Genomic DNA, 21,189 nt, shown 5'->3' on the forward strand with positions numbered 1-21,189 from the left:
AACACAAACCACTTGAACGCCGTGGAACGCGTTGCGCGGGTGTCTCATCCAGGCGAAGCCAACCCACGACCTCGCCAAAACTATTCCTGACCTTCAGGACCTTTGGGCGGCTCCAAGACCACGCAGCGGTTCTCCACGAGTTGTCCGTCGTCTGACGGATCTTCTTCGTCGACTACGGCAGGCGTTCCTGATTCGCAGGAGATATAGATGACGTCCTGCAGCTGGTAGTTTTCACACCAATGACAACAAACGTTCGACGACATCGCGAATCACTACGACAGCGGACTCGTTAGAGCACTTGTCAGCGGACTCGTCAGCTACGTTCAAGGCATTTTCGATCACCTACTACGATTTGGTCCAGGATGGTCTGGAGTTCCTTGAATGTTTAGTCCAAGAACGCTATGGTTGTGTTGATTTCGCCGATTTGGAAGGCCATTTTTCTATGTGAAAATGTGTAGTTTTGTACACGTCTTGGGATTTAGATTGACAAATAAACTTGTTTAGAATATCGTCGCTCATTGCCGTGGCAGATGATTTCGAAAATCACCCGGACGACAAGCAGAGCGTTGTTTATTACAAGCCAGTAGATACCTGTATATGTCTATTAATTCTAATCGCGAATGACTAGAATTTTTCAGGCCCGTATATTTTTCCAAACATTATTATTCATTGATATAATATTATGTTATAAATTTGTTTAAGAGGACGTCATACCCGCATGTGTTGTCTGTCTTACAAACGTAAAACATAGCAAATTTGCGTTCAGCAGAACAGATTTTGTGATGTTAGATTTAATATTAGAGGCAATTTACCTATTATCAAACTTAAAGGTAATAATATTATCTAGGACATCTCATGGGCTTTTATTGATATTTTAATTTTTAACCGAATTACGAGCATTTTAAAGTTTTAATATTTTACGTAACTATAACTCACTCAAAAATTAAAATATCAATAAAAGCCCATGAGATGCCCTAGATAATATTATTACCTTTAAGTTTGATAATAGGTAAATTTACTCTAATATTAAATCTAACATCACAAAATCTGTTCTGCTGAACGCAAATTTGCTATGTTTTACGTTTGTAAGACAGAGACAACACATGCGGGTATGACGTCCTCTTAATGAAATCGCAAAACTAAATACTAAGATTAAATTTACTTATTTTTGCATATTTTGAATTTTTTAAATTTGTTTGTACGGAAAATTTTCGGAAAAAATGATCTTTGGAAAACATTCAAAAATATTTTTTTTAATAAATTAAGGTCGTAGTCTGTCGTATCAGACTCGTACAGTCGTACGTCTGTTTACAATAGGTTGTTTGGCGCTTAAGAAATAAGAATCAACCTTTTTATCAATAATATGGTCAATATGGACAATTAGAAATATATATTATATATATATATATATATGTTTTTATTAGTTTTCTTTTTGCAATCGAGCATAAAATTTAATATCATGATTACTATACTATATTCATTGTAAAACAAAAAGCTCTTTCTTGTTCCTTATGCAACCTATATATTAATACATATATACTGTATATACTATATTATAATATGTATCTACGGAGATGCTATTATTCGATCTATTCGATAAATCGTCGTCCGTTATCCGTACACTTGTACAAGTTGTACCAAATGGCCTAGTGTCCTAATACGAGTATATTAGGTAGTACGACATCGAGTCAGAATAAAAAAAAAACATTTTCTATGGCTACACTGCTGCGATGCCGCGATGGTGAAGCGTTGAAAAATAGATCACTGCACAAGACATCAATAAATTTAAAAAATGTCAAAATGCGTGTATCATTGACATTTTTAAGAAAAAAAACTATTATTTAGATAGAAATGGAAGTGAATAGTAAGTCAATAAACTAGCTAATTGTAAAATGGGAATAAAAACTACGAGAATACATCTGTCTGTTGAGCACTTAATAGTACATAAACTTACATTGAGGACTGATATATTATACCTAAACTTTAATGGTATTCGTTACAAAGATGATCGGTTCTGCAAGAGGATAAACAATCGTCAAACAGTGGGTTACCTTTATATTATAAGGCGTCAAAACGCTGCAAAGAAACCGTATTTTAATACAATTTGATAAAAATATGGATTAGTTATCGAAATCTTTTCCAGAAACTGAACGTATTCGTTTAATACGTCTCTATACCGACCTCTACGATTTTACTTTTTTACTTAGCTTTGCGCCACTAATGTGGCGTTGGATTATTATTTTTTAATCAGAATTATTGTAACTGTTGTAAGATTACTTCTAACAACTGACGATTAATATAATTACGTTAACATAGCAACCTTATTGTTACATTTTTTTTCGTCATAATTTTTAAAATAAATATGTATATATTATTCAATGTTTTTCCGTGCCGTGGAGAAAATAAAACGTACTACTTTTTTCACTTGATTTTTTCCCATTTATTTTAAAATATATTTATATTTTATTATAAACATAGTGTATTAATATTATATTCATGTAACTAATAGCTAGGTAACTATGATCTATTGGATATAAAAAAAATGGTATAACTTTTCTTGGTTATACTTCATATCTAAGCTCTGGCCTTCGGACTATCACCGCTTGATTTGACCGCACGCCACTGAGCCAACAAATTGATGAGTTTACTGGAATACTATGTAATTAAATATTTTTAAATGAATCTATACATTATTTATTATATTTAATTTTGCCTATACGTTATAACTAATTGTAATTTAAATCATACAACATTGTCTTGGTTGTCTTCTTTCTCGTAAATAAGCAACCGATCTCTTAGTTCTCGAACCTGTTCGTTTTTTTTGGTAATTATATTCTTCATGTTAATGTATGCAGCTGTATCATTAAATTTTCTATCCAACTCCTTAAAAAAATATCTCAATTAGCATCTTACAGTGGCGTACACAGGGGGGAGGGGGTTGTCAGGGAGATATGACACCCCCTTAAAGATAAGTATCTGTTCAAATTATGAAACGATGAATAAAAATATAAAAAGGTCAATTCGTGCATATAGTTATGATTTATGACACTCTTCTTAAAAAAATCCCGCGTACGTCACTGGCATCATATAATTGATAAAATGAATATCGGATTCATACAACTTATTACCATTATATTATAATATGATAAACATTAGAAACTGGTTTGATTCATTTACATTTGAATTTATCTGTTTTTAATATTTTTTGCATTGTTATTCATTATTATTAGATCCTGAACAAAGTGAGGAATGTATTGATTTTACAATGATTGTTTTTTTATTTTTTTACTTTTGTGTCTGTCATCACGTTTTGGAGTAGAAATAATAGAATTTTTGACTTCAGCCCCTCTTTGAAAAAGAAAATGAATCTAGTTGGTACTTTTGTGGGTCTAAATTAAAAATTTAAAATTAAAGTTTTCAAAAGAGTCAGGAAAAACCCTAAAAAAAGTGACGGAAAATGAGAATTTTTATGCATAATAATTTTTTGACAAAATCGATTTTTTTATTTTGCTATATAATTTAAAAACGAATCATTGTAAATACTTGAAATTTTCACCAAATGTGAAATGTTTATATTAGCGTTATCAATTTACTATTAAATTTTCAAACTATTTTGACCTTTTTTTATAAGCTATTTATAGACAATTGAAATTTTCAAAACAATTTGGGATTCCAAAAAATCTTTAAAATTGAATACAAGGTTTATTATAAGTTGTACTTATCGTAAAAAAAAAAATAAAAATAAAAAATATGGTAGGTATTTAAGTACCTACGGCCCAGAGTATAATATTTTTATTATTAACTTCTATTTATGTATTAATGTTGTTATGTCAAGGGTGCACGGTGAATGGTCAGTAAAATCAAACTAATTAAAATAGTTAACAATCTATAGTCTATACCTATCATAGGTAACCTATATCTAATCTTGTGTTATACATTTTAATCATTTTATATGGAAAAATGTACTATTACTCACCAAATTTGTTAATGTTAACTGTGATTGTGCCACTGCCAATTCATTTTCTAATTGATTTACTGTTATTTTACATTCATCGTGATTGTTTATATTATCCTAAATGTACATATTATACAATATTTTATAAGACATTTATTTTTCATGATACCTACATCAAAAATATTTTGAGTTTGTACTTCGATTTCAACTAAACTTTTTTGTAAATCTTCTTGTTTGTCTTCTTGTTTGATAAGTAATTTCAATGCTTCTTTTTCATTATTCAATTTATTACACTAAAATATATTTGTAAACTTTAAAAACTTTTACTTTTTTTTTTATTTTATACATAAAATTTTTTTTTTTGTACATTCTCTTCTAAATCTTTTAAATCTGCTTCCAATTTAGAATTGTGAGTTTCCAGCTGATTTAATCTTTTGTGCAAAACTTCAACAAAATCATTTGTAATATAGTGATCAGAAGAACCTAAAAGCTTTTTTTTTTCTAATGTTCGATTCATTATGTTATAATTAGTTTCTATTTTTTCCATCTCTTGTAACAATTCCCTATTTATATAAAATACTGCTTTAAGTAAGTAAAAAATTATAACAAAAGTAACATTATAATATCTACATACTTGTTTTGTATTTCAGATATATCTACATTGAGCCTTAAGTGCCATTTTTCAGCTTGTTGAAAAAACTGATACATCATTAGAAGATTAGTGTTTGTGTATGCAGATAATTCACATTTTATTTCATTTGTCATTGTTGTTTCTAAACGGTTTAAAATATTCTTCACTTCTTCTTTTGTGTACGTTTCATCTAATAAACTTTAAAAATATTTTTATTTTAATAATAATAAAATATATTGTGTACATAATTATTTTAATATACTTGGTTTTAAAGACTTCTTCAAACGCTTTTTTAATTAAAATAATAGATTGTTTTTTTTGGTGGCCCATAAATTCTATATAATTTTCAATTACATTTCTATGGTGTTCATTTACTGAAATATTTCCTTCCTAAAATATACAATAGGTATTGAAAATTATTGAAACAAAATAGTTTGTTTCATATATAGTATTTGTATAAATAACAAAAAAAATATATATTATTAATTTTTATATAATAAAAATAAAAACAAATAATTTACCATAATTGTTTCTATAATTTAATTAAAAATTATAAATATTTCAATACAATTATATATTTATTTTTAATTAAATACCGACAAATAAACTAAAATTTATGAACATCAAGTTAATCAATAATACTAAAACTAAAAGGTATCTTATGAAATGTTATGAGTGTTATGACATTGGTAACTAAGCAATAGCTTATAGCATAATAATAACATTATAATAATTAAGGAGTCCGTATACTGCAGCGATAGCTAGCGGTGAAAGAGGGTATTATGTCATCGATTGATCATAATATAAGTATATTAAATCAAGTATTTATTATACTTCAACCTTTTTTTACAAATTATAAATGTTAGTAGATTATATTAATTTTAATTGCTAAAATTTTCTAATCGCCATAGCTTCCGTATTTTCTAAACAATCTGATTTTTTAAATACAATTTCTTTTTCTATTGTTATTATTTAAAAAAGGCTTTTGCCTTCAATTCCAAACCCTAGTTATCATTTATCACCACAGATATACACAATAAAATTATAGAATTTAAAGTTTATTTTATGATATATTTTTTGATATTACTTATAGTAATTTATTAGATTCTGTGCAGAGCAATGAATGTACTGTAAATTAGTAGGTACTGTAACTTTTAAAATAACGGAAAAAAACAAAAAAAATCTAAGATTAAAATATTGAGTGTAATAATGAAAAAAAATTTGAAAGATTAAAAGAGAGCCACGGGTAAATGACTTTCAAAATGTATTTAAAGTATAAATAATAATATTATTTAATTTTAAATACTTCGTGCAAATATGTTTATCGGCGTATAGTATAGGCAAAATAGGCACATTACTGCAGTGTTCAATATTGTTCATAATTACACTTTAGCTAATCGCAACTCCGTTCGCAGAGAGAATATGGTTGCGCACAAAAAAAAACTTGTCGTACATCGCCACAAATACCCAAATCCACACGTTAAAGCACCATTCGTATAATCGTATGCACTATGTAACTATATTCTCTCGGGGAATCGGAGAACGGAGTTTAGGTATGGATGTATGATACATATAGAGATGTATCTGATACTGGCGATATTATTTATACTATTCCGATACACAATTAAATACAAAAATATTTGGACATGACAAAAAATTAATAAGAAAATGTAGGTTAACTGTAACTGGTAAGCCTATATAAAAAATGTTTAAATTATAACAAAATGTATAAAATATCATCACATTAATTCCAAAAATATTTTGTTTTTGTTAACCTTATACTTACTAATACTAAATTATGTTTTTATATATTTTACTATATATTATAATAAAAATAATTAATTTGAATTTTTCTGTAAAATCTACAAAAATAAGTGGACTTATACATCAAAATTAACATTGATGAAACAGAAATCTCCAATTAAACTAGTCGTTGATCAAATTCTGATAATTTTCAATAAGAAAAAACTGTAAATGAATTTATTATTTAAAATTATATTTTATATTTAATTTAATACTACACTATTTCCATAACTACATGTCTACATGCACGTGTATTATTATTTTATAATAATATTAATAATGTTTCGAAAATTTGCTAATTGTTATTACTTTTAGATTCTGAGCAGAACAATGGTAATGTGTTGAATTTACAATGATTTGAGTTTTTTTTAACTGCATGACTATATTTCATCACTCATCATCTTTTGAACTATTTAAAATTGTATACGGTCTTTAGCTTTAGCCTTTAGAATGGATTTTAGTAAAAAATTAAATCTAGTTGGAAATATGAGAAATTATTATGATGGGGAGAGGGGGGTAAAAAGAAAAATTTCTAATGCTTTTAAATATGTTTGATAAAAACAATAAGAAATTAAGGAAAAGTGTTAAATTTATGCAAATGCAGTATTGGATAATGTTTATTTTATTTTTTTAAGTGTAACTTAAACATAAATATGTAGATAATAGAAATGTATATGTTATAGCATTTAGCATTCCATATAATACATATTACCGTACCTATTATAGTTTCTAAAATATTTTGAATTTTTATGAGGCAAAATGGTTGAAAATGTAGTACAACATTCCTTATTAATTCTTCATTTCTAATTTAAAAAATATCAAAAAACTAATATAATCACAAGATTTCTTTTATATATGCTTTTAAATTTTTAAATTTGATTAATTTCGTGAAATATCCAAGAAAATAATTAAATTATCATGTCGTAGAAAATTCATGAAAATTGGTTTTTTATGTCTAAGCTTTGAAAATTGAAAACAAGTTTGAAGTTTGGTTTTTTTTTTCGTGGTTTTATTTCCTGTGGCTTTTTTTTGTGTATTTTTTTATTATAGTATAATATTATAGTTATGGAGTTTGATAACTACACAGAATGGCGTGATGCACGTCACGACTGCATATCAGTGTACCACATAAATATATCATACCATATTGATACTTTATCATGATACCTATTGAGTATTTGATTACCTATTATAGTCTCATATGTATAAATATCTATTTATTTTTGTATTATGAGGGTTTAAATAGGTATATATTTTAATATTTATATATCTATGCAAACTATTCTATACCTTTTCGTTTTTTCGCCCTATTCTTCAGATATAAATACCATAGAGCAGTGTGTCCATAGGACCAGCGTGAGTCATTGGCCGGGTACTCCGTTTCTGGTGCGTTGTACAACCTGTCTTATGTATAATTCTTTCCATGGGTTGGTAACGATAAAATTTCACCGAAAGCACTGAATCGGCGAATTCGTGTTTGGTTGTGAGTTGCGATACGTATACGCTTTTACTAAATTTCTCCTATTTGTTATGTTTAATATTAAAGTCTGGTGCAACGGAACATTGGCTGAATACGCATCACGGTTCTTTATTCTCACGTCGATCGCAGTCTACATTGTTCCTTTCTGACAAACGCATCACGCCCTAGCCCAAGGTTATTTGTTAAAAGTGGATAAAAGCTTAAGGGACACACGTGACCATGGAGTGGGGTGAGTGACATTATATATTCAATATTAAAGTTATAATTAAACGGAAATATATGCATCTTGAATTTATTTGTACTAAAATAGTTTCTTTAATTTTTTCTCTGTCCAGATGCTGATAATTTTGAACCCGCTAAACCTATCATTCCCGTTGTCGACATTGTTGGCGGTGCTAAGCTCAACAAATGGGAAGGTGAAGATGAAGAAGAAAATATAAAGGTATCACGATATACTCTTAATTAAACTAATCTGTGACAATGTTTTGGAACACAATTTTGTTAATTACAAAACATTTTGTACATACTGTGAATTTGAAAGTGGTAATGAACAAAAATATTGCAAATACTATTAAAGTATTAACAGAGATGAATTTACTACTGTATTTCTAGATCTTTAAGTACTATTTTATTTATAACTACCTGTTCAGGGGTGAATTGATGACATTGTTCAACCCATTAGAACCGTTTTTTTCTTTTTAGTACATATTGTATACTTGGCCTTGAATCATTAAGTAATTTTATACCAATGTATGTACATACATAATTTGTTATATCTATGCAAAATATTTACTTAAATACCTATTTAAAAAGGTGGAAATAAAGTTATGGAAAAAATAATACTCTCTTTTTACAAGGTAAATGTTTAAAATAGATAAAAGTTTACAATATCAATATTGGTGACTACTTGTGTGTAGTATAGATATTTTTGAAAAAAATACTAAGCAGTAATGATTCATTTAATTTTAATGTGTAGCTATATTTTTACTTTTATCTATTTGAAAGAAACGAGTTAATTGTTGTATCAATTCCCTTTATGCAAAGTTTATGTTAGAAATTGTGAGTTACATATTACACAGTTTTAATTATACATATACATACCATGTAAAGAGATAAGTAGATTATATTAAGATAGAAGTGTATGAAGTGATATCTCATTATTTTCAATTATCCACCTAATTTTTTCCCTATGTGTTGAATAGTTATTTTAAAGATGAACAATGAACCTTTATTTTGTATTATTTTTAGGATAGCTGGGATGCAGAGGAAGAAGAAACAAAAAAAATTGAGACAAAAGTCCCCGAGAAAAAAACTAAATCAAAATTGGAACAAAAAATAGCTGAAAGAGAAGTACTTGAACATTTTATTTTTACCTTAGTAATATTGATGTGTATTTATTAAAATTAGGAATTTATAACTGGGTGTTAAGAGTTGACTAATTGAATTAAATGACGAGTAGAATAAAATTAGGATATCAGTGAATAAGTTTATGGGTACTTATCAGTTATCGCGACTACCTTTCTTTTCGTGGTGTAATTTAAAGAAATAATTAATAGTTATTAAAACTAGGAATAAAAATAAATTAATCGAGGAGGAAAATGTTCAGCCATACAATTTAAAACGCCTATACATGGATTATCGTGCTTTTGATATCACATGAATTCAACCAAATTATTGTTTATATATTAATGAGCCATATTTTTTTTTTTTTTTTTTTCCACTGTTGGAATCCCCACAACCTTTTGAAATTCTGTGTGTGTGAGGACCAGTTTGGGGATCGACAAAATTGTAAGTTTGGCCAACGGATAATTGATTAAAACTAGATTTCGTGGTTGTGAATGGGTATTAAAATATTACACGTGTAATCGCGACCTATAATTAAAACTAGCATTCTGTAGTTCATCTGTTTTATAACCACACCACCAACAATTCGAATAAGTAGTTGTACTTTGGTTTATATTAAGTGGTAAGTGTAGACGCAGTCCTATCTTCAATTTTAAATCATACTGTATAACAGTTATTTGGTTGGGTAGTCGCGATAACTGATAAGTTGTAGTTTATGTTTAGATTAATATTAATAAAACATTTAAGTTTTATAAAATAAAAACAAATATATATATTTGGCAAGTACCTTTTGTATTTTTGTCTATGAATCGAATAAAGTTAACCATTATTTTTTGTAACAGTTCTTAAAAGTTATCTAATTACTAAAAAATTAAAAAATGAGTATTTAAAAATTGCCGTTCTATTATTATTAGGTATTTTATTATAGGTACCTTTAGACAACAATTGAATATTTTCAAGTATTTGATTTGAGTAAATATATGTAGTCAAGAACTTGATATTTTTTCAAAATCTTGTATTCACCTAACTAAAAATAAACGATCTATTTGAATAATAAATACAATTTAACTCTCCATATCAAGATATATTCTCCAATTTCACAAAGTATACTGCCTACTAATCTCAAATAAAGAGCTAATTGCAATCCTTGCACTCTGCTGGTAAATAGGTTCAATTTTTTTAATTCTCTTATTTTTATTTTACTTGGCAAATTACACATTTTAATTATGGGGATTTACAAGTGCTTTAAACTCAGCTTTATATGTCTTATGTTGTAATCTTTCTGTCTGATCCTTATATAATGAATGCAACAGATTCTAGAATATTGTATTATAATATGTTTAGGTTAATATATTTGTCATTACTAATGCACTGTAGAATCTTGTATTTTTGGTATTATCAACTCAAAAATAGTCTACATATTTTGTTCTTTGTACAAAGTAACTACACACACAGTGGCGAAAAAATCTATGATTCACTTTTTTTTAATTACAACCAATAATTAAAACAATTGCTAAAAGAAAACTTATGTGACAAACACAAAATAAAATGTTAAAAAACTTGTTGTTAAATCGATACATACCTTGCTAAAATAAAATATTTATTTTTAGCGAAAACAAAAAATAGAAAATGAAAAAATGAGACGTAAATTTTTGGAAGCAGAAGAAAATTCAAACATGACACCAGAAGAAAAGAAGTTATTACAACAGAAACTACAAGAAGAAGCTGATTTGGAAGTAGCTAAAGAAATGTTAGGTGTTGATGAAAGTGATGAAGATTCAATAGACCGAATGAATCCAAAGTCAAAAGAAGATTTCATAGTTTTTGAACAAGCCCTTCAGAAAAAAATACAAAGTTTTTCTAAATCTGACCATTATTCTGATTTTATTGAAGAACTTATTAGGAATTTATCTGTTACACGTAAGAGTTTTAAATCAAATATACTATTATTATTATTTGTAAACATATTAAACAATAAATACAAATTATATTGTTTTAGTGTCAATGAATGACCTGAGAAAGTTAAAAGCCAGCGTAGATAATATGAGTACAGAAAAAATGAAAGCAGAAAAAGGTGATAAAAATAAAAAAAATAAAGGCAAAGGGAAAGCTAAGCTGCGACTTGACAACAGTACTGTAAGTGTTAATATTTTTAAAATAAATTTTTTTTTGTATAATCTTATATTTATTAAACTAAGTAATAACCTTATTGATAATGAAAACTGGGCAAAAATGAGCAAGAGGTGCATTCAAATTAAACATTTTATTGAATAAAACCTGTCAGTAAGGTACAACCCTGAACTCTTTTCATACTATACTATTTATTTTATTATTAGATAGCTCCCGCCGCTTATCCATGTGAAGATATTGATAATATATATTGTTAATTATAATTCAATTGGATTCAATCTTTCTTTTGACCCAACTTAAAACTCTACATTTACCTTTAATGGTTTACTTGTTGTTAAACTTCATTCTAAATCATATTATTTATATCCAAAATCAAATTTCCCTGGCTTCTAGAAAAATAATACTTATTTCTACTTTAAATCCATGTGACCAAACAAATGTATCACTTATTTGCCATGTTATTACAATGGCTTCACTCAATTAACCACTTGAGCAGATAGTTTAGGGCTTAAATCTCTATAATATTTACTCGTAGTCTGACTGAACTATTTAAATTTAAAAAATAGCGTTTAGTATAACAATTATAACACCAACGCCTCTCTATTGTTATAGTTTGTTTGTGATCTTAGCTTTATTTTAACACTATCTCCCAAGCAACATATTGAAATTGTTTGCTAAAAAATATTTACCTTAAGCTACCTAACTTAATGTTTGGCTTCATTAAATGAGTTACAAGTGATCCCAATTTGTTTTCTACCCTAAAAAGCCTTATTACATTACCCATAATTCTAAGTTGTAATACCAATCTCAAATATGATTCTGTTTCATAAAATTCCACTACCGCCTTCAACTCTTGTTCAATTAATCATGTACGTTTTAAAAGTTAACAATAGTCTATTCAAAATGAGATTGGTACAGGGCGGCGACCAGTTTTTGTCTGCAATACGTAGATATAACATTCCCCACCAAATAAACCACCTGTTAATTCACCCGCCGTATCCCATGAAACAAAGCCACGCCCATGCGCTTAACTTGGCCACCAGCATTGATCTCATTTTGAATAGACTATAGCTATGTATTAAAAATAAATTCCCAACCTTATGATTATTCTACTACATAATACATTATTATATAATATTACATAATTTAGATATCTTGGTTGGTCGCAGGCCAGTATTCATTTTCTGAATGACCTAACCTATTTCTCCATTTAAAATATGTAGGACTTATACTCATTATGAAGATAATGAACCTGTTTGTTATTAGTTAATTTAGATTCCCCCTTCTAAAATCCCAAAAAAAATTTTATTACATGAAATTCTTATTTATTATGAATCTATTACTTCATTATTTTTAGGTGCCAATCTATAAGTTTGTTATTACTAATTTGTATTATTTATTACATTTGTTATTTATGTCTATAACTTGATAAAATGTAATTCGCCAACATGGTACTCCCGCAATATGATAATACTGCACAATTAAATAATTATTATGATATAATTTGTATTTCAAATATTCAATAGATAACATACATAAATATTTGATGTATTAGATCATAATTTGTGATGAATAATAGTTATTCAACCAAATTAATTTATTGAACTTTGATAATATTTAAAGCTTTGAGATTTTACTGACAACAATTTGATTTTGTTATGTTTCAGATTCCTGATTACAATGAGTTTTCAGCTTATACAGTGGATGATTATGAAGAGTTCATGTAGGGAAAACGTTCAAGCTACGAGACCCATGCTGATGAAAAAATAAGCTGTGTATATTAAAATATATTTATATCTATTACTTATGTAACTATAGTGTGGATATAGCTAAATGATGAATATTTTTTTGATGGTTCATGTTTATCTTTATTTATCACATTGAAATATACAATCTCATGTTGAAAAAGAATATGCTCTTTCTTTTTAATTATCCAATGAAAAAAATGCCTTGTATAATTGTTTCAACATTATCTCTACCTGCTTGATTTCAGATAACTGGCATTGAACAACCTTGAAAACCACTCATATATATGTTATACACTTAATTATGTTAGATTTTTTGCATGCAGTGAGCTGCTATTCGTTTGATGCATAGCAGTTAACACATTCCTTAATTTTATTTATTATTAATTTGACAGTACACCTCAACTATAAGTATGAATTTGTACGAAGTCTATGTAAATGCAGTGTCTTTTACTGCGGGCTGTGCATCCACTGCAATGATGTTAACACCCATGTAAGTACTATCTAATATTGATAACACAAAATGATATGCTAAACAGCTTTTTTTGATTATCGTTATTCAATTATTGGTATAATAGCTAATTTAGGAATACAAGAGAAAGTTTAATACAATGTCTAACACTATTAACAGAATTGTTACTTTCATTATTATGATACTTGAAAGAATAACTCAATCATTTTGAAATGTAAACTTTTTTAACACTTATTGAAGAAAACAAATTTAGGCATAGCTATATTTTAAATACTAGCACATAATTTATGAGTTATAAGTCTGACGAAATAGTTAGATTTCGGCATTTCTTGAATTTGAATGTTCTTGATTATAAAATATTCTAGGTATGATATAAGTTTACTTTATGATAGGGGCAATCGCCCTCCCCTTGTTTCCCCCGATTAAGGCTTAAGTTTTTATCGTAATTACCTTTAATTCATTATTCGTATTTCGTAACACGTAGATATCTTGTTTGCCCTTTAAAAATCGCCTCCTCTCCGTTATCTAGGCCTAGATGGCTAGATCTACCCTTGTTTTATGAAATAGTGAAATTAAATACAGACAATACAGTGACTTATTTTGTTACATAGTTATATTTAAATATTTTACAAAATAAATGGCACAATCGATTAACAGCATTTTTTACAATCGCCTTTTGATGAAATGTAAATGTTCATAAATACAAAATATATACCAATTTTTCACAGTTAATTCAGCAGTTTTTTGACAATTTAAAATTCACGTTTCAAACACTTAGTTTTAATTAATACCAATTACTAATTTCCCATGGTGATGATTGATTACTATAGTTATGGTAGGTATCATTATTATCAATAATATTGATTTTTATATCCAATTTTTTTATGGGCTCTTATAAATACCTATCAATTTACTATAGTATATACCATGATATAATTACAATTATATCATGGTATATACTATATTGTACAAAATTACAATAAGACATAAATGGAACATAGTAAATTCGGGTAATAGTTATTAGTTACCAACTGCCATTCAGTCCATCAAAATATAGGATGTACATATTATCAATTTTGTCAATAGTTAAAAATCGCTTGAATTCCATTGACATATATATATTACATACAAAAATATTTTACGTAGTATTTAGTTGAATTATCAACCTCATAACTCAACATTATCATAAATTTTAAAATGAGTTTTGATCGGAAATTTCGATAGAGTAAAAACAACAAGAGTAAATTCAAAATTGTCTTGTAACAATACTTCTCTGTAGCTTGTAAATATTGTAATCTACTTTTTCAATCATTTCATTGTGTTGCAGTTGCATCTCGTGAAGGAGCCTTTTTGGTGGGATAATGTTGGATTTAAGGTGGGCGAGGGGTTAACTTACTTAAGTTGGCAAAAGCACACTTTTTAGTGTCCTTTAAACATCTATTACGTAAAATGTACCTTAGCTACATAGTATATTAATATTTATTTTTTATTTATAATTTTTTATAAATATATTATATAAAACATACTTATCTAGCATTTTAGCTATCTCTATACTCTAAATATAATCATCTTTTTTTTATGTCGGATCATTTGTACGTTATACCACAACCTTTTAAAAATTCATATTAGTTGGGTATGTCAAATCTATTGATTGTTGTTACACAAATTCAATTAATATTTCATAAGTCATACAACTCAAATCTAAAAATTACATTGCATATTTTAATATATATTTGCGAAGTTTAAAATTTAAGTACCTAATTACTCAGTACTTGCTGGTCATTATTGTCTTATAAGTTGTATTAGTATCATCATTATAATTTATAAGTATTATCATGAGTTATGAGCGATTGATGAACATGTTTGTTTTTCTCATATAATAAAAAATGTATACAGAGTGATTCTTTTATCATTAAACTCTCATTATTTCAAAAAGTATTCATATTTTTGAAAACATTTTTTTACATAGTTTCAAGTTGTTACAAAACAACGTTTTTTACTTTTTTGAATGATATCATAGTTTTAATTTCATATTCCAAAGCAGAATATTTTTCTGAGTATTTTGATACATAAAAATCGAATTTAGTGCGAGTAGTTTATGAGTATGAGTTATACGTATTTTAAGTTTAGACAAGCGGAGTAGTGGACAAACTTTTACGGGGTAATCCGCACTCCACTCCGTGAATCGAAATTCTTTAGGGCCAGTTCAGTTTAGATAACGTCGAACAATACCGGAGACGAAGTATTTTTGATGGGGGACTTGGATGGTTTGATAATTTAATGTGGAATCTCTAATAGTGAGTTTAGAGCAAGTTCAGTGACTACGAGTATATGGATTGTTAAATTTGTAACAAATCAGGGACCTCTAGTTATAAGTCAGGCTACTAATTGATTAAAAGCCTAAAGTGATTAAGTGAATATTTGAAAGCTTAGTAAACCCATAAATGTGTATATCATGACAAAGCTGGTCTTATAATAGATTTTTTAGATATAAAGATAGTTAAATCATTTTGAATTGTTTACTTTACATTTGTTAAATGTAGGTTAGTATGTAAGGATATTGTGAAGAAAAAGAATTCAGATCATGTCAACTTATCTACATTTGTTGGTGCACTTTTTAGGTAAGCTTTCTTGGTTAATTTTAAGTTGTTAGGTCATTACTAAAATTGTTTTTCAATTTTCAGAAGTTCACTATTTTGTCGTCAGGGTTTCATTTTAAATTTACCAACAATGATGTTTGTCCATGGAATGGGATTATTAATTAATACATTTTACTTATCGCTTTATTGGTACTACTCAAATAAAAAAGTAATTATTGCAATTTCAGTACATTTTTTTTATAGATAATACATTTTAATACTTGCAGAATGATGTTATCACTACAGTTTCTAAGACCGCATTACTGAGTGCAGTTTTCCTGTTATATTCATTTATAGAATCTACAGATTTAGTGGTAACACGCTACCCAATTATGGTATCACTGATACACTTGTCACTCATGGGTTGGCCGTTATTATCTATTGTAAGTAACACAATACTTCTAGTTCTGTCCAAGAAAAAATGATCATAAAACATGACTTTCTTATAATTGCTATTGGTTTTTTTTTTTTTTTTTTTAGAGAGAAACTATAAGAACCAAAAAATGGTCTGGACATCCAAAGCCAATCTTGATAAATAGTATAGTTCTTTGTATTTTATGGCTTCTCTATAGTATCAATATACAAAACCGTATCATTTTTGTGAGTAACAGTTATTTATTTTAGTTACAATAGAATTGATTAAATGATTACTTTTATTAACTGTTTCAGACTCAATGTTCAGTAGCACTCATACTAAGTTCAACACAATTAGGATTATGGACAATATATCCAGCAGAAAGAATTCAACATAATAAAATGGAAAAACATGAATGATTACTGTTGTTATAGTTGTACAATTTTTTGTTATAATTTTGATAAATATTTGATTTTATAAAATAAAAAATAAATATCATTTAAACAATGTTTACTATAAATGACTCCTTAATTTTGTCCAACACGTGTTATAAATAAAACAGTTTTAGGTAGACAAAAAAAAAAAATTTATTACTAATTATAATTATTGTGGAAATCCAGTTCTTTGAATGTAGTTCACAATTTATATAAAAGGGTAAAGTAAATACAAATTGAATGGCTATGGTACTATGAACAACAGTAGGCTTAACGATGATAACCCTTTTATAAAAAGAGCTGGAAACATTCTGAGAACTAACTTGTTTTGTTATCAATCATATAAAAATACTTAAGCATTGAATGAAGCTAAGAAATTAGTAACAACAGATTTCAATTTTGCATCAGTATCATCTGTGATTTTTCCTTCTTTTGCAATGCTTTCTAATAATGATTTCTCGGAGGTTCTAAAAACATACAAATAAGGTTAATAATATAATACATTATTAATACTAAGTATAAATAATATTACTTGATGTGCTGTAAGAATTCTTTTTCAAAAGTAGTGATTTTGGATGGTTCCATTTTATCAAGGAAACCTCGTACACCACAGTAGACAACAGCAACCTGTTCTTCGATGGCCATTGGTACTAAAATACAAATTTTAAATTTTCATAATCAATGAGTATAAAAAGTATTGAAATATACATTTTAGAATTTAATGAATTTATTATTACTACAAAATATAACCATATTTCCTATACAACAAGATAACCTATCCTGACTATGGATCATATAAATTTTATTATCTTACCATATTGTCCTTGTTTCAACAATTCAGTAAGACGAACACCACGGTTCAAAAGTTGTTGAGTCGCTGCATCCAAATCAGAACCAAATTGAGCAAAAGCTGCAACTTCACGATACTGAGCTAATTCCAGTTTCATGGAACCAGCTACCTACAATTATAGTCAAAGGTTATTTATGATTTATAACTGTAGAAAAATGAATTAAAATTTAATCTATTACTTACTTGTTTCATGGCCTTAGTTTGGGCAGCAGAACCGACACGGGATACAGACAAACCTACATTAATAGCTGGACGGACACCTTTGTAAAACAATTCAGTTTCCAAGAAAATCTGTCCATCAGTGATGGAAATTACGTTAGTGGGAATGTATGCAGACACATCGCCAGCTTGAGTTTCAATTACGGGCAATGCAGTCAAAGATCCACCACCCAAAGTTTCGCTCATCTTAGCTGCTCGCTCCAACAGACGAGAGTGGAGGTAGAACACATCACCAGGGTAGGCTTCACGACCAGGTGGACGTCTCAACAACAGGGACATCTAATTAACGATTAAAATAACATATCAATACATATAATACATGAATTTAATTAATTATAACAAAATATCTATATACTTGACGGTAAGCAACAGCTTGTTTAGATAAATCATCATAGATGATCAGAGCGTGTTTGCCATTATCTCTGAAAAATTCACCCATGGCACAACCAGAGTATGGGGCAAGGTATTGCAGGGGAGCAGCATCAGAAGCTGTAGCTGATACAATGATGGTATATTTGATTGCACCTATTAAAAAAATATATTTATTTAATTTTAACAACTTTTGATATATAAAGTAAAAAGTAATAACTATTTATTATAAACATTTAAACTAACCAGTGTCTGTCAATCTTTTTACAATTTGGGCAACAGTTGATCTTTTTTGTCCAATGGCAACATAAATACAGTACAGTTTCTTTTTTTCATCTTGTGCGTCATTAAATCTCTTTTGGTTGATAATTGTATCAATAGCCAAAGCAGTTTTACTAAATAATTTATAGTTTATTAAATAAACAATACAATTTTATAATTTTATAATTACTACTACTAACCCAGTTTGTCTGTCTCCAATGATCAATTCTCGCTGACCACGACCAATGGGTACAAGTGAGTCAACAGCCTTAATACCAGTCTGCATAGGTTCTCGTACAGACACACGGGGAATGATACCAGGGGCCTTGATACCCACACGGTACCTAAGTTTAGATGTCAATGGTCCTTTACCATCAATAGTATTACCTAAGGCATCAACCACACGTCCAAGAAGGTCTTCACCAACTGGTACATCCACAATAGCACCGGTACGTTTTACAACATCGCCTTCTTTGATTAGCTTGTCATTACCGAATACTACAACTCCTACATTGTCAGGTTCCAAGTTAAGAGCCATACCCTAATGAAAAATATTTATTAATATAAATACCTAACTACTAATAAAATATCAACATTTTAAAATTAATTAAAAAATTATATTTTTTAAATAATCTATTAGGTAAATCATTTAAAAATCATATAAAAGGAAAAATAATTGAGTAGAATTAAGCTTATAAAGGTTATTTCTAGAATTTATAACAATTTTAATAAAATAAAATCAAACCTTCAATCCAGAGGAAAATTCCACCATCTCTTCTGCTTGCACATTTTTTAATCCATAAACACGAGCAATACCATCACCAATACTTAAAACGCGGCCAGTTTCTTCTAAATCAGCCTAGATTAAACATATTATTATATTTCTTATATTTTCAATTCTTGTCTTTAATATATTGCATACTTTTGGTGGAGCTCCTAAAATTCTTTCTTCCAAAATGGAAGAAATTTCTGCAGCTCGTGCACTGCATGTTATATGTAATGACCGACTGATAAGTTTTGATGTGGTCCATGAAGCCTTGCTTATCTGAACATAAATATAAAATTTGAAGTCAAATTAATTCACAATTAAATATTAACCAAGACTAAACATTATTCAAATGAATACTAAAAACTAAATACTAAAGTTTTAAATAGGAAGTACCTTCATAGATTTTATTTGTATTTACTCTCAATCATATATTTTTATATTTAACAATAGCAAAATGCCAAAATGGATTACAGAAGCTTAAAACAGTAGTGCTTACGCACCTAGAGTTTATTCCAAAATATTTTAAATTTATACATGAAAAAACTTAAGAGATGTTACAATTACAATCAAAGGTCATAAGAAGGTTATATTTAAGTTTGGATTAATTGTAAGTGCAAAGTTACAATTACAAAAATAATAACAGTAACCAAGATCTATAAATGTATAATATTAATTTATTAACACCAAGAAGTAAAATTTAATTAAGAAAATATCAACGACGAAAATTAAGAATCATACCTGATAGCCGACCGGGCGGTATCGTAGGTTACATTTATGACAAACCCGTTTAACAATATTAATGAAAATTGTAAATTAATATACTTTACCTGGGGTAATGTGTTGTTTAATTGTTTTCCAATTTTGGTGGCCAAACGGAGCGATAGGTTAGCCATTTTGATGGTATTTTAATGTGAACGTGTGTAACTAACTGGGTGTATTTTCTAGCACAAACGGGATGGTGATGAGAAAAGAAAATGGATGGTCGAAAATCGTTTGACCCCCCTATTACACGGACGGCCAATCTATGTGAAACGCAATCTTTAAAACATGTGTTTTATAGTGTGACCAACATAGATGAACGAAAATTCTTTCAAGGTAATTTTAGCAATCACTAGAGCGCCAACTAAATCAATTTTTTCAATCAAAAATCATGCTATTAAAATTTAAAACTTAAAATTAAAATGTAGACACTCAGGCAAATAATTTAAGAAGCTATTGAAAATAAAGATATAGAAGTCTCATATTCCAAAAATCTATTTTCTGATAATAAATTAAATTTAGATACACCTGTTAAAAAAAGTTAATACCAAAACATTACCTACTAAATTCAAAATAAATTATTTATTCCTATAATTGGATTATTTAAATTTACTTGGAAACAAATCATCAATCAGCAATATATTCTTACAATAAATGTTACATTGCTACTGAAAAACAGAATTTGTAAAATCAATGTTACAAAGACTAGAATTAAAAATAATCAAAGGTGAAATAATTATCTTTTATGAAAAAGATATTACACTATGATTATCTTACGGTAACAAAAAAAAAATAGTTTATTGCGAGAACATTAAAATCTTAAGATTATAGAAATTTGTGTTAATACAGATTTTAACTTCAACAATTAATTATGGTATTACAAATTACAATAAATTATATTCTTTTTAGTACTTAGATTATTTAGATGCTTTTTTTTTTTAATTTTTTTTTTTTTTGTCGATCGTGTATTTAAT

General features: G+C 27.9%; 4 protein-coding genes across 4 annotated transcripts; 2 read left to right on the forward strand and 2 right to left on the reverse strand.

Annotated features, from left to right (window-relative positions):
- Positions 1-2,417: 2,417 nt before the first annotated feature.
- Positions 2,418-5,238, reverse strand: LOC132931962 (leucine zipper transcription factor-like protein 1). The gene is made up of 8 exons (XM_060998085.1): positions 5,108-5,238; positions 4,849-4,976; positions 4,590-4,784; positions 4,323-4,518; positions 4,129-4,248; positions 3,977-4,072; positions 2,749-2,883; positions 2,418-2,655 (listed from the first exon to the last, which is right to left on the reverse strand). Exons 1-8 carry the CDS (start codon positions 5,108-5,110, stop codon positions 2,575-2,577), a joined length of 954 nt encoding a protein of 317 aa, XP_060854068.1. The 5' UTR covers positions 5,111-5,238; the 3' UTR covers positions 2,418-2,574.
- Positions 5,239-7,840: 2,602 nt separating this feature from the next.
- Positions 7,841-13,254, forward strand: LOC132918215 (eukaryotic translation initiation factor 3 subunit J). Its single transcript, XM_060979383.1, has 6 exons — positions 7,841-8,098; positions 8,205-8,311; positions 9,118-9,219; positions 10,824-11,133; positions 11,213-11,349; positions 13,011-13,254. Exons 1-6 carry the CDS (start codon positions 8,089-8,091, stop codon positions 13,068-13,070), a joined length of 726 nt encoding a protein of 241 aa, XP_060835366.1. The 5' UTR covers positions 7,841-8,088; the 3' UTR covers positions 13,071-13,254.
- Positions 13,255-13,374: 120 nt separating this feature from the next.
- Positions 13,375-17,061, forward strand: LOC132918298 (sugar transporter SWEET1-like). The gene is made up of 6 exons (XM_060979501.1): positions 13,375-13,581; positions 16,104-16,181; positions 16,245-16,368; positions 16,427-16,582; positions 16,680-16,799; positions 16,869-17,061. Exons 1-6 carry the CDS (start codon positions 13,502-13,504, stop codon positions 16,971-16,973), a joined length of 663 nt encoding a protein of 220 aa, XP_060835484.1. The 5' UTR covers positions 13,375-13,501; the 3' UTR covers positions 16,974-17,061.
- LOC132918135 (ATP synthase subunit alpha, mitochondrial) lies at positions 16,974-20,446 on the reverse strand. The gene is made up of 10 exons (XM_060979282.1): positions 20,284-20,446; positions 19,610-19,732; positions 19,433-19,546; positions 18,888-19,228; positions 18,673-18,821; positions 18,413-18,582; positions 18,022-18,336; positions 17,803-17,947; positions 17,521-17,638; positions 16,974-17,455 (listed from the first exon to the last, which is right to left on the reverse strand). Exons 1-10 carry the CDS (start codon positions 20,347-20,349, stop codon positions 17,341-17,343), a joined length of 1,656 nt encoding a protein of 551 aa, XP_060835265.1. The 5' UTR covers positions 20,350-20,446; the 3' UTR covers positions 16,974-17,340.
- Positions 20,447-21,189: the final 743 nt, after the last annotated feature.

Source organism: Rhopalosiphum padi, chromosome 1 (assembly GCF_020882245.1).
Source record: "Rhopalosiphum padi isolate XX-2018 chromosome 1, ASM2088224v1, whole genome shotgun sequence".
NCBI classification, from domain to species: domain Eukaryota; kingdom Metazoa; phylum Arthropoda; class Insecta; order Hemiptera; family Aphididae; genus Rhopalosiphum; species Rhopalosiphum padi.